The sequence below is a fragment of the Syngnathus scovelli genome, chromosome 10, assembly GCF_024217435.2.
Source record: "Syngnathus scovelli strain Florida chromosome 10, RoL_Ssco_1.2, whole genome shotgun sequence".
NCBI classification, from domain to species: Eukaryota; Metazoa; Chordata; class Actinopteri; order Syngnathiformes; family Syngnathidae; genus Syngnathus; species Syngnathus scovelli.
The window spans coordinates 5,590,726-5,603,193 of NC_090856.1; the positions used below are offsets into that span (position 1 = coordinate 5,590,726).

General features: G+C 38.9%; 3 protein-coding genes across 3 annotated transcripts; all 3 read left to right on the plus strand.

The window, feature by feature from the left end:
* Positions 1-337: 337 nt before the first annotated feature.
* LOC125973858 (ras-related protein Rab-8A) lies at positions 338-4,042 on the plus strand. Its single transcript, XM_049728436.1, has 8 exons — positions 338-518; positions 911-971; positions 1,227-1,287; positions 1,481-1,558; positions 1,709-1,798; positions 1,971-2,036; positions 2,113-2,163; positions 2,248-4,042. Exons 1-8 carry the CDS (start codon positions 395-397, stop codon positions 2,335-2,337), a joined length of 621 nt encoding a protein of 206 aa, XP_049584393.1. The 5' UTR covers positions 338-394; the 3' UTR covers positions 2,338-4,042.
* A 1,415-nt stretch (positions 4,043-5,457) lies between these two features.
* Positions 5,458-7,966, plus strand: hsh2d (hematopoietic SH2 domain containing). The gene is made up of 6 exons (XM_049728420.1): positions 5,458-5,608; positions 5,867-6,012; positions 6,638-6,727; positions 6,839-7,004; positions 7,112-7,240; positions 7,323-7,966. The coding sequence occupies exons 2-6, from the start codon at positions 5,894-5,896 to the stop codon at positions 7,617-7,619; spliced, it is 801 nt and encodes a 266-aa protein (XP_049584377.1). The 5' UTR covers positions 5,458-5,608; positions 5,867-5,893; the 3' UTR covers positions 7,620-7,966.
* A 353-nt stretch (positions 7,967-8,319) lies between these two features.
* tax1bp3 (Tax1 (human T-cell leukemia virus type I) binding protein 3) lies at positions 8,320-11,736 on the plus strand. Its single transcript, XM_049728451.2, has 4 exons — positions 8,320-8,527; positions 9,711-9,830; positions 11,030-11,107; positions 11,212-11,736. Exons 1-4 carry the CDS (start codon positions 8,489-8,491, stop codon positions 11,362-11,364), a joined length of 390 nt encoding a protein of 129 aa, XP_049584408.1. The 5' UTR covers positions 8,320-8,488; the 3' UTR covers positions 11,365-11,736.
* The last annotated feature ends 732 nt before the right edge of the window (positions 11,737-12,468 follow it).

The following is a 12,468-nucleotide window of genomic DNA, read 5'->3' on the forward strand; positions in this document are numbered from 1 at the left end:
CTCCTCAACACTGTAAATAATAATAAACGAGTCTATTTTGACAAAGAGTAAAAAGTGCGTGGTTTAAAAAAATTGTCAGGAAAAAAATTAAGTTAAAATTAAAGTAAATAAGTATTTATATTTGACTCTGCAGCACTTGAATTAAAGAAACGAGGTTATTTTGACAACATGAGTAAAAAGTATGTGAATCCATTTTTAAATGTCGTGAAATGCCTAAAATCATATTTTTACTTTGCACCTCTGCAATTTGGGGCAAGCACACACCCAACCCGGATTTCCGGAGCCACGAGGGCACCAATAACAGACAGTTGATCGGACCAATAGGCAGGCTGCAAACACCTGATGACGTCAAAACAGGCGGGATATCCGTAGCGGTAAAGCTCTAGTTAATAACATGGCGAAGACTTACGACTACTTGTTCAAACTACTTTTAATCGGCGACTCCGGGGTGGGGAAGACGTGCGTGCTGTTTAGGTTCTCAGAGGACGCCTTCAACTCGACGTTCATCTCCACCATAGGTGAGTACGTGTCCAACTGTGAATGTGGCCGACAAAGTGGTCCGAGGAGCTGCCCATCCCGTCAATGCTAATTTGCTAACTTTTTGAAGCCAGGAAGCAGCTCGCTCAAGGGACTTTTTCTCCCCCTCAACGTGAACTCGAACTTAAAAAGCTCCTTTAACGTAATGTTTGCGTATTGCTCTCTCCAACCAACGTGACATTAAGTATTTTCCACAAAACAATTTCCTGCCGAATGGCTAAAGCTAACAGCTAGCTCAGATAGCTGTATCATTTTTCTCACTACCATCCGAGTGCGAAACCATACAGAGCGGAAGTTCTACGTAAACCATCCATAGAATTCGCTATATTTACACTTATCTGACCTCTTTGTGATCAAACTGTACATTTTTTAGGTATTGACTTCAAGATCAGAACAATAGAACTAGACGGGAAGAAGATCAAGCTACAGATATGGTAAGATCTGTCACACACTGTCAATCACATGCTGAGAGTGCAAGCTCAGCCATTCAGCATCCGGAGTGTCATTTCTTTTCACTCTTGGTGGTGTGTTACGCTTTAACTTTTCATTGCTCATGTATTAACATAGCCACTGATGATGCACGTACAGGTGCGCCTTTCTCAGTTGTCAAAACGTATAATCTGTAATAATTTAATTTTTGATAATGTCCACAGTGAAAGAATGAATTTCTTATAATTGTTTCCATGCAGGGATACAGCAGGCCAGGAGAGATTCAGGACCATCACAACAGCTTATTACAGAGGAGCCATGGTAGGATGCTCATCATTCAGTTTAATTAAAGTCGACACTAATGTGGAGAAAGTCGTCGATAACCTCATCGTAACACGTATTGATGAGATTTTTTTTAACCTTTTTTTTAGGTGCTGCTGAAAACTACTCTTAATTTTCCTACTTTTGCACTGAATGTTATTCGCTTACATTTGATCTTGTATGAATTCTGCAGGGCATCATGCTAGTATACGACATCACCAACGAGAAGTCCTTTGACAACATTAAGAACTGGATACGAAACATCGAGGAGGTAAATGTTAGAAACATAAATTTTTATATCCCACATTATTTACATGCAACATGAACTCTTTCATAAACTGAAGACTCCCATATGCGTGTCTGTGTATTATTTATTTATTTTTTTAATACACAATTCACAATGTGACTCTTGTGTCACCAGCATGCCTCTGCAGACGTCGAGAGGATGGTCCTCGGCAACAAATGTGACGTCAATGACAAGCGACAGGTGTCGAAAGAAAAGGGAGAGAAGGTTTGTGTTATGTTGATGACAAAGATGCTCAATAAATTAGTATCATAATAATATACTTTTATTGCTTGACCTGAGCACAGAAACTCTGAATCGGTGAATTTCCAGCAAATTTGACAATACGTGTCAAAAAGTCTCATGAGATCAGATTTTGTCTTCCTGTATTTCTTTGTAGCTGGCTTTGGAGTACGGCATCAAATTCATGGAGACCAGCGCAAAGGCCAACATCAACGTGGAGAACGTACGTTCACGCTTCACAATTGCTAACGTTAACCCCAGCCCGGTGCTTTGAATAACATCTCAACGTTCATGTGCAGGCCTTCTTATCCCTCGCCCGAGATATCAAAGCAAAAATGGATAAGAAGCTGGTGAGCAGACATCAGCCTCATCGTAGGATTAATAATTAGAATCCGAAAATTTGCTGAGCCTTCCTTGTTGGTGATGTTTTTCAGGAGGGCAACAACCCCCAAGGCAGCAACCAAGCAATGAAGATCACAGAGCAGCCCAAGAAGAGCAGCTTCTTCCGCTGCTCGCTGCTGTGAACCTCCGTCGGCATCCACCATCGATCGCCTTAACTTTTGTCCTTCCCCTCCGCTGGACAGAACTGGACAGAGCCGGATCTCTCCTTTCAAACGTACTCGTAACCTGTCTTCCTTTTTTTTCGCTCGGCTGTCTTCACCACCCAGCGTGGCTTTATAGCAACCAGTCTTCCCGTGACTCCTGTGAATTGAACAACGGTGGCCTGTTACATGCGTGCTGACGCCAATATGTCTTGTACCAGTGCTACCTCCATAGATTTTATTGACTTTTAAATAACACCCCACCATCACCACCACCGCCACCATTTTTTAAGCTTTTTTTGAATATCCCGACCCAGGCCAAAGTACTAGTTGACCCCTTTTTTTTTTTTTTTTTTTTTTTTTTTTTTTAAATGATTTTTGCTCTTTTGGAAGCCGACTGGGCATTCATCATTCCCCACATTCAGAGACGGCACCATGTAAATGCTGCGTCTCTGTTCACAACTTCACATTTAGATTCAATTAGCCGTTAAAGTCAAGGTTCCACGATTAGCTCCCACCCACACCACCACCTTATGAAACATATTACTCGTCACGTAAACACTGGGCCTTATATTTACCCCCACCAAGCTGAGACCTTTCTTTTTGTGAACACTTGGGTGCGCAGTGTGTTGTCATTTGAGGCTAGTCGGGCTTGACTCACTGACAATGTTTATATTCAAGGCACAAAGATGGCTGACGCTCTGATGTATGCAGTAACACCCCCCCCCCCCCCCCAAAGGAAACCGTGTTATAGCAGCACAAAGACGCAACAATTTAAAATCTTTTTTTTAAATGCATTTCTACTTCTTCCAGTGTCTAGTTTCCAGTGGGGAATCACGTACACGACTGTTTTGAGGGCCTTGGATGAGGGCTGAGCTGTAGCAGTATTTATGGAGCGGAAAAAAACAAAAAAACAAACAAAAAAAAAACAGAACAGAGCACCAAAATGACAAAGTGCCCTTTTATGTTCTTATTCATCATGCACTTTTCCCCTCCTTCTCTGTTCTTATGTACAAAAGACAAAAATATCATTATTGGATCTGTTGTTTCTTCACGTTTGTTGACTGTATTTGTTGCAAGTCTTAGCTGAAAGCGAAACTATTCATGCACAAGCACACCCGAGCACTGAAATGCGTTTTAGGAAAAAAATGAAGATGGCCAATGTGTGAAGACACGCGTGCGCTTTTCCCTGTTAGTGAATTTCAAATGTTTCCAGCTATGTGGACATTTGATTTAGTCCTACGCTCGTTATGTCTTAGCACAGCCATCTGAACTATGCATTCCGGGTGCATACGAACCTCAAAAGAGCTTTATTTGAGAAATGTGCAGAGTATATTTGCTATTTTATTGTCTTGCTGTCACTCCAAATTCATATCGTATGTGAAAATATAGAAAATAGTTGATTCAAAACGACCTCTCTGATTCTCTACCTGTGGATTTAAATCTCAAGTTTGCGTGATTATTAAAAAAAAAAAAAAAAAGATTCAATTTGGGCTGTTATAAAAAAAAAAAAAAAATTCCCCCAACCTGAATTTACATTTCATTGTGTGAGGAAGTCCTGACATAATTCAGAAATTGTAAATAAGATCTACGATTGTACTGTAGTTTCATAAATCTGATTGGTCTACACATCTTCTGTAGATAAAGTGTACTTTGGATGATTTATTAAAAGATGGGATTGAAAACATTCAGTGTGTTTCCATTGCAGTTTGGAACTCTTGGTGCGCCCGTCGCATCATGCTCGCCTTTGTTTCACATGTTCGCGTTGACGGTCACTGGAAATGAATGCCTCCGCCCAAATTGAGTAGTTTGCTACTGTAATCATTTCCGAGGTGTGTTCTTATAGGAAAATAATGACAAGGCCTTTGATCCGAACCTCACTTTGTCTCTCAACAAGAACATGAATTGTCATGGCAGTAATTTTTGCATATTAGCAAATGAGTACAAATAACAGCAAAGCAGCACCGAGGATGGATTGAAAGAAAATGAAACTTGGATAAACATACTTGTGTTTGTATATGCCAAGTAATACATTTAATTTAATTAGGCCACAGTACAATATTTGTACTTAGTGCAAGTTAATACATTTATCATCAGTGATATCACATCTTGATAATCTTTACATGTTAAATTTATGGAAAACCAATTAAGCTACTGTTTATTCTACACTTTGTGACAGTATAATATTCAAATATTTTGTGTTTTATAAGTCACTTAATACTTTCAAATTTGACTGCGGTTATCATTTGAAGCATTTCCTCCCATCCTCTCCTAACAGGTCTTTTGAGATGAACAGGTTCCTTCGGTCCTTTGAAAAACAATTTAGTTTTCAGTGCGGTTACATCTCTCACACCAGGTATTTTAATTTTTTTTGATCCAAATTTGGCTGGTGCCACTATGTTAAAAATACTCCCAACAAAAACCATTCTGGGGGGAAAAACATTTCCTGCACGTGCATTTGGGCTTTCAATGGAGACAATAATAATAGGGAAATTTCATAACAGTGTTAGTCAGCATGAGCAACAGCATAAAGCATCGAAACAAGTTCTCCTGGCATGCCAAAACTACATGCAATCAGTCACGTCAACAGCAGCACCTGCAAATACACCCACTTTTTAAGTATACAATTCATTCACACTCATACAAGACTAAATTACAACACCCAGAAAACTTTGACCTTTCATCGTGTTTTTTGGACACAAACAAAAGTCATAATTATAGAAGCCACCAAAAGGACAAAAAAAAAGTGTAACAGTATGCAAATGTTGACTAGTTTAAACTGGAAAAAAATATATATTTTGAAATACCGATTACTAATATGGATCATCACTGCTGATTATATAGAACAACAACAAAAAATTTATATCCACATTAAAAGCTGTGCAACCAAGATAATGCGACAAAAATAAGAGAAGTGACAGCTAAAGTAAATTCATACAATTTAACAGTAATTGAGTAATTTAATTTAGGTTGTAAAACAAGAAAAAACATAAAATCCAAACTTTATTTGATATCTTTGGTAGGTCATAAACAGTTAAATGACACCTGTCATATATTTTCACACTATCCCTATTGTTGACAAAACTGACAGATTGTTTTTCTCCTCGTCAAACAACCGCGACGATCTTGATATGACCGTGTTTTTCCGCATGATGCATTTGTGCCCCGCCCACCCCAGGACAGGTTTGTTCAGGTTTGTTCCGGTGTCCACAGCTCATCTGACATTTCCCACACAAAGGGTTTACCTGTGAAGGTAAGTTGCTTTCTTATGACAGGACAGGTGTCTAAATATCTCAAATTTATCTCAAATTAAATTTTGTGTGTAATTTGTGAAATGAAAATAAATTGAATTATAATGTGGTCTCTATGGTTTTAATACCTCTCGTGTGGTATGTTGCTATATTTTGTGTTACTGGACAGTACAATTGTGGATTTAAGTTGTGAAAATAACTTTTGTCAGTCGTCATGTCCAAAAGTAAAGATTGTTAATTTCTCTCCGATCTCTCCACAGACACATCAAGTTTGAACTTTTTCTATAATGACCACATTGAGTCCATCGCCCCAACCTCAGAGTAATACCTGGTTTGTGGCTTCCCAATCCACTTGGATCCAAAATGGAGTTGTCCCAGAATGGTTCTACTGGAGAATTAGCAGGAAGTAAGTCACCGAGTCACAGTAACAGAAACTGGAATGGCCAGATTGCTTACATCTAAGGCTAGGTCACTCTTAGAATAGATATGAGGGAAAAAATCTTTTACCACTGTAAAATATTTTAAAAGTCAAAAATATGAAGAATGTTTAGCATATAACACAATTAAGAAATTAAGGCATATATTAGATCTCTTATAATATCCATAAGATCAAGTAATATCCATTATATAAAATATTAACTCACAGAACAAATACATTAAGAAAAATTGAGAAAAAAATTTAAAATGTTGAATAACAAAACTTTATTTTTTGACAAAAACATGTATAAAAAGTGTTAAAATGCTTAGTATCATACTTTTTATTTTGAAATTCCAAACACAATGAGAATTTGTCATATTTTGTTATTCTAAATTCCTGATAAAGAAAACTACTTGGCCTGTTTTGAATTTATCAATTGAACGTAGCAAACTATTATGTGCACTGCTACATGCCGTGGGAATTAAGAACTTGACATTTTCTGAGAAAAACTTGTAATGTTACAATGACAAGGCAGGTCAGGACCTTTGTTTAGTTTTTAAAGCCTCTGACAAAGATCAAATTTAATCCTAAAAAATCTCGTTTTTGTGTGCAGGGCTGCGGAAGAACTTCTGACACCCAAGCCTCCAGGCTCCTTCCTCATCAGAATCAGCGAGAGCCGAGTTGGCTACACGCTCTCATATCGGTGAGTTATCCCAAGAAAAAATGTTCCAAAAAATATATATATATTGCTAATTGCATGAGTTTGTTTTTCTAGTTCAGTCTCACTCTTTTGTGTTTTTTCCCCCCACCTCAGTGCTGAGGGCCGGTTCAAACATTTCATGATTGAAGCCAAGCAGGACGGCACTTGCGCCATTGTGGGTGAGAAACGGGATCACCCCAGTTTGCAACACCTCGTGGACTTTCACCGAAAGGTCCCCATCGCGGCCCACAACGAATTGCTGACTTTCTCTTGTGCACAGGTGACTTCCAATATTCTATTTGGCTGTTGCTGATATTTGTCCTTTCCGAGCTAAATTTTTTCTTTTGCCAATTCTGCATGTTCATTTATACCTCTGCTTTAACCCAGATCCCAAATTCAGAAAACAAACACAGCGGGAACAATCCTGTGCAGTCCAGCAAGTGTTTCAAAGTATCAAAAGGACATCAAGATGATCAAAAGAACGATGATAATCTCAGCCAAACACAACCGATCGTGGTAAGAATCATTTGACGATAAATTGCCTTTCTGTTATTCTTCAAATAATTAAATTTATCCTTTTTCACTCCCTAATCTAAAGCCCATCCCAAAGACCAGGAAGCGATATATCACTGACAACAAACCTCTCAAGACTCCTTCAGAGAATTTGCCCACACCTCCCAACACAGAGAAGGCCCCCGCTCCCACAGTTGAACACCAGGATGAGACGACCCCAAAGAGGAATGCATCTTTCAAGACTGAGGAGCTGCAAGACATGACCTGGGAGCAGTTGTTTGACGCCGCACTCTCCGCTTACAACGATGAAGGCGAAAGCCTACCCCAGGAGTATTCGCCACCTCCTCCTTTTGCTCCTGGTTACCAAGCAAAAGAAGCGTGAAGGAAAAAACGCACCAATGGGATTGTTTCTCAGCAAGAACCCTACTAATGTGAATGCACAATCCATCTATGCATCCATTTTCCATACCAGCAATTCTCAGTGTATTATGAATATCATATGTGTGCTCCCTCTAGTGGTGTGGCAAAGAATCACTGCTTTTGTACAGTTATACGTATTTGCATGTAATCTTTAAGAACTTTCCATTGTTAAGCATTTGAACACTTTTATTTAAAGTGTACATGATGTGAATAAACATGATTTTGATTTTTTCCCACCTTCAATATAAGTGTAAATTGTGCACGTTACACTGACCCACAATGATATTAAATGTACGTTTTTCATTAAAATTGTGTTGTTTTTGATGATTAACTGAAGATTAATATTGATCACAATTAGGATACTTGATGACTTGAGTATATTTTTAAGTGTTATTTGGTGTACAAAATTTGAGAACTACTTTTCTGGAGCTCCAAGATGACTTTGGACAAAAGGTAGATGACATCCTGGATTGGTTGCCATATAAGTGGAAGCTAGAGTCCTAATGAATAAATTTATTTAGATAAATAAATCGTACCTTCAATAAAATTTAAGTAAAACAGACCATTCAAGGATGGAAATGGTTGAAGTAATGTTCAAGATCATATTGGATAGGCTATCACAACTACATTACCCATAATGCACCGGGCTAGTTAGATTTTTTTTTTAAGGCCGCGCCCATTTTTTTTTCCAGCAAGGGATCATCCCTGCTGTAACTCATGTAGTAGCAATCAAGGAAGTTGACCCACTTTGGATTTATTTTTCTCCCTATACAACTTTACGTTTGAGTTGTTGTTCAAGTTACTATTTTTCAAGGTCCTACTAGCGACAAAATGTCTTTTATCCCCGGACAGCCGCTGACTGCTGTTGTGGTGAGTTGAAGTTTGGGAGTGGGACTAGTGGGACGCTCAACGTAACTCCATTGTTCACATTCTTTCTTGAAGCTCAATACGAGTAAATATTTAATTGTCCATTGCTGGTAGTTGACGCATATAAGAATCAACAACTTCGTATTTCGTCACACATTTTTAGCAGAGTTATCCTCTAGCTAGCGGAAGGTGACATGTCTGTTGGGCACTTGAAAGCATCAACGCAGCAGCTCACGCAAAACGTTGGTATAGTGATTTAATTTAATGCAATAACAATTGAATTATTCAATGAAGCATTTAAAATGTGGAAATGTAGCTTTATATTTGTCAAATGGTTGTTGATAGACCGATGGGCGTCACCGTCGATGACGTGTTTTAAAGCTTCCGTTGAAGTGCGATGCCTTCACTTGCTGTTGGAATTATCTCGTTTACGTCTTATCGTAAAATCACTTACCTTGCCAAGTACACCGTTTGAACCTTGTCCATGCCAATGAAATCGTTGTACAACTGACAAATTTATGTCTGGCTAGATAAATAGCCTTTTATGCACTCCCAATTCCATTGCTTTATCTATTCCTTCCATTCTCCGAATTTATTGATCCTCTAAATTACATTTTTTTAAATTGACCCGTCAGTGACGTCATTATGCTCAATGGTGATGCAAAGTTATTTTATGGCTAAGTGTGAACCAAGTTAACAAACATAAAAATTTTACAACATATGCAGAGCAAAATAATGATACACAAAATATGCTTTATTAAATAAGCAAACTAAAAGCTATGAAGTATATATTTAATAAAAACAACTGATCTAAAATGGTCAATGGTTTCTCTTTTTGGCTGACTTTTTATTTGAGGGTCTTGAAAGTGACTCGCGACACCTCATTGACTGACTCAATGACTTCCAGGCAGCACTCCAGGCTTCTTTCATTGTATCAGCTGCGCTGCTGACGGAATGTCGGCTTACCCTGCGCCCACACACAAGAAGTCTTTGTGTTGATGAGAGACGCCAGTCATCTATCTGGCAGCTGTTTTTCACCATCACTACCACTGACACACACACACGCTGGTTCTATTCCAAAAAAAGGGATCCCGCCTCCCCGATCAATCATTTGTGCTGTGGCATACTTGAGCACCTGTCGTTTGAAACCACCTCATAATTTCGGTTCTGTTCTTCTGCAAAACAGCAAAGGATTGAGATCCAGAAGTTGCGACAGGGAGAAAATCTCATCCTGGGTTTCAGCATTGGAGGGGGGATCGACCAGGATCCGGGCCAGAACCCCTTCTCAGAGGACAAAAGCGACAAAGTAAGTGCGCTTTAGTGTTCCGAAAGTGAAGGAAATTTAATTATTAACTGCCTGGAACTGCAATTCACAATCATGTGCAGTGGCACCTTGGTGCCAAAGAACCATGATGGAGGATTATCATCTCATCAGATGGAAGAAAAAGTTCTCCTTAAAGTTGTTATCATTAAGTTGTCCCACCCGTTGAAACAAACATACGTGGTGAGACGTGATCACCAACATGCCTGAGCACATACCGAAGGCCTCAGGTGACTTACAAAGATTATGTCATAAGATGGCCGCCAAGTTGACACAAGGTTTGTTATCTTGCATAGTTTGCATATAAAACGGTCACAACGCAGTCGAGGTTTTGTTGCTTCATATTGCACACAACTTTTATTATTACCTTGAAATATTTGTCGAGGCATCTTGTTGGACTAGTGGTTATCATGTCTACGTCTCAGTGAAGTTCTGGGTTTGGATCTGAGTGTAGTTCGCTTCCTTGTGGTTTGACTACAGGTATACATGTTAGCTTAATCGCTACAAGACTTTAAATTAAATTGTCCATGTGAGCGTGAATATCAAATGTTTTTTTTTTTTGTCTTTACTATATGTGCAAAACCTCTCCATAACTTCCGCTAACAACCCGGGCTAAACGTAGCTCAAGCCTGACATAAGACTTCACCTCTCAGTCGAGACAACCGCTACTACTTTCCTATTAGCCTCATGTTAGTCAATATGCGAAAAGTTTCCACGATCTGAGACATCGCACCACGCAAGATCTTTTTCGGCGCACAACGAAGGCCTCCGTGCAAACGTCGGCTGAGCATTTTGCCATTTTATTTGGCTTGTCCATAAGAAGTGAGCAGTCTCAGAACATGGGAAGAACATCACACACCAGAAGTTGTGTGAAGTAAAGAGATTTTCATTCCAAGCAGTAAGTCACATGCTTTCAAAGTCACAGTTAGTGTGGTTAACTTCTTTGTACACTTGTGTGACCGTAAAAAGTGAGAAGCATGAGCTGTATTGTTCTTATTACATTATTATTTATTGTATGGTTCCATATTAAGTGTTTAACCTGTAATATGGTAGAATATTACTTTAAAAATGTCCTGTACTCTTGAAAAGCTTTTATAGTGGCTGAATAAATGGATAAAAGATTTTTGCTCTACTTTAGAATCTCACTTTATTAATCAATCAGGTTTTTTTTTTCTTTCTATCAGGGCATTTATGTGACCAGAATAACACCAAACGGACCAGCAGACACCGCCGGCCTAATGATGGGAGACAAAATTATGCAGGTGCTTGAAACTTCCGCTAGAGGGCGCTATGTGAACGCTCCCCCTCCACCGTTGTACAGACACAAACATGACTTGAAGCAACTCAACTTTCTTTGTGTTTGCAGGTAAACGGCTGGGACATGACCATGGTAACTCACGACCAGGCCCGCAAAAGACTAACGAAGAAAAAAGAGGATGTAGTGCGGCTCCTGGTCACCAGGAAGTCCCTGGAAGACGCTGTGAAAAATTCAATGACTGGCCCACACGTCCGAAAGTAGCACTGAGGTTTTCCCGCGACCACCCAAGACCAAAAATGACCACACGAATGACTTGTTCTCCATGCTAACTGTTTTGAGTCCCTTCATTCCATTAAGTCACTGGACAAGAGGAAGACATTTTTTATTCCACACACACTCATAAAAAAAAATGCGTGTCTTTGTAGCATTGAAGAGGAGAGATGTGTTTTCGGTACAAACAAGACACCATTTTGATTCTGAATGAAACCAGTAGGTTATTATCAATATTTTTTACCTGACATTTACTGTAATTAATACATTTTATTATTTTGGTTGTGGGCATTTGTAATGTGGGTGCTCACTCATTTTTCACTGCAGATGACAACCATCATAATAAACTCAATTTAGACTGCGCTTAGTAATTGATAATTATGGCCGCTGAAAATCTGGGTGTGGTTAGAAAGCAACACCTAAAATAACAAAAAAAAAAAAAAAAAAAACTGCTTTGAAAAGTGCGTTTGAGCGCAATGCTTTTGTTACCATGGCGATGAAACACACTTTTCATGGTACAAACAGTCCCATGTAATAGTTTGATTCTTTTCATTAAGTCGATGCCCTGGTAAATTTCCAGAAACTTCTCATGGGAAGTTGAGGCAAGGAATTTAGAACTATTAGAGTTTGGACTGTTAGTAATACATATATGACCCTTTGGAGTTATTAAATTGTAATTTGTTTCCTGCCAAGTACCCTGCATTCCCAAGAATATTTCACAACTTTGAATAACCTTGGAGTAGCGGAGAGCATTTTTGGCTCACACTTCTGAGGTTCTGGGTTCAAACCCTGTGTGGAGTTTTTGAAAACTTGTATGTTCGCTTTCTTTGAAGACCAGGAGTCACCGATGTTGTGCTTGCACGCACCAGGGAGTTTTCTAAAAATAGCTCAACAGTGATGGGGCATTGTGATTTTCTAGGAATGTTCTATGAGTGATCATTTGAAATGGTAAACACTGGCAGGGATTTATATATACACGACCAAAATGCTCAAGCACAAATATGGATGGATGGATGGATGGATTATTCTGGAATATTTTGTAACCCTCTTCTATTCAATATTCCACAATATTTTGTTTTAAAACCATTTATCTCA

Bases quoted from the DNA above. Each gene is read 5' to 3' on its own strand.
- LOC125973858 (XM_049728436.1), top strand. From the start codon at position 395: ATGGCGAAGACTTACGACTACTTGTTCAAACTACTTTTAATCGGCGAC. The intron at 972-1,226 runs GTAAGATCTGTC...GTTTCCATGCAG, and splicing joins AAGATCAAGCTACAGATATG to GGATACAGCAGGCCAGGAGA. The intron at 2,164-2,247 runs GTGAGCAGACAT...GATGTTTTTCAG, and splicing joins CAAAAATGGATAAGAAGCTG to GAGGGCAACAACCCCCAAGG.
- hsh2d (XM_049728420.1), top strand. From the start codon at position 5,894: ATGACCACATTGAGTCCATCGCCCCAACCTCAGAGTAATACCTGGTTT. The intron at 6,013-6,637 runs GTAAGTCACCGA...TTTTGTGTGCAG, and splicing joins TACTGGAGAATTAGCAGGAA to GGCTGCGGAAGAACTTCTGA. The intron at 6,728-6,838 runs GTGAGTTATCCC...CCCCCACCTCAG, and splicing joins GGCTACACGCTCTCATATCG to TGCTGAGGGCCGGTTCAAAC.
- tax1bp3 (XM_049728451.2), top strand. From the start codon at position 8,489: ATGTCTTTTATCCCCGGACAGCCGCTGACTGCTGTTGTG. The intron at 8,528-9,710 runs GTGAGTTGAAGT...TCTGCAAAACAG, and splicing joins AGCCGCTGACTGCTGTTGTG to CAAAGGATTGAGATCCAGAA. The intron at 11,108-11,211 runs GTGCTTGAAACT...TTGTGTTTGCAG, and splicing joins TGGGAGACAAAATTATGCAG to GTAAACGGCTGGGACATGAC.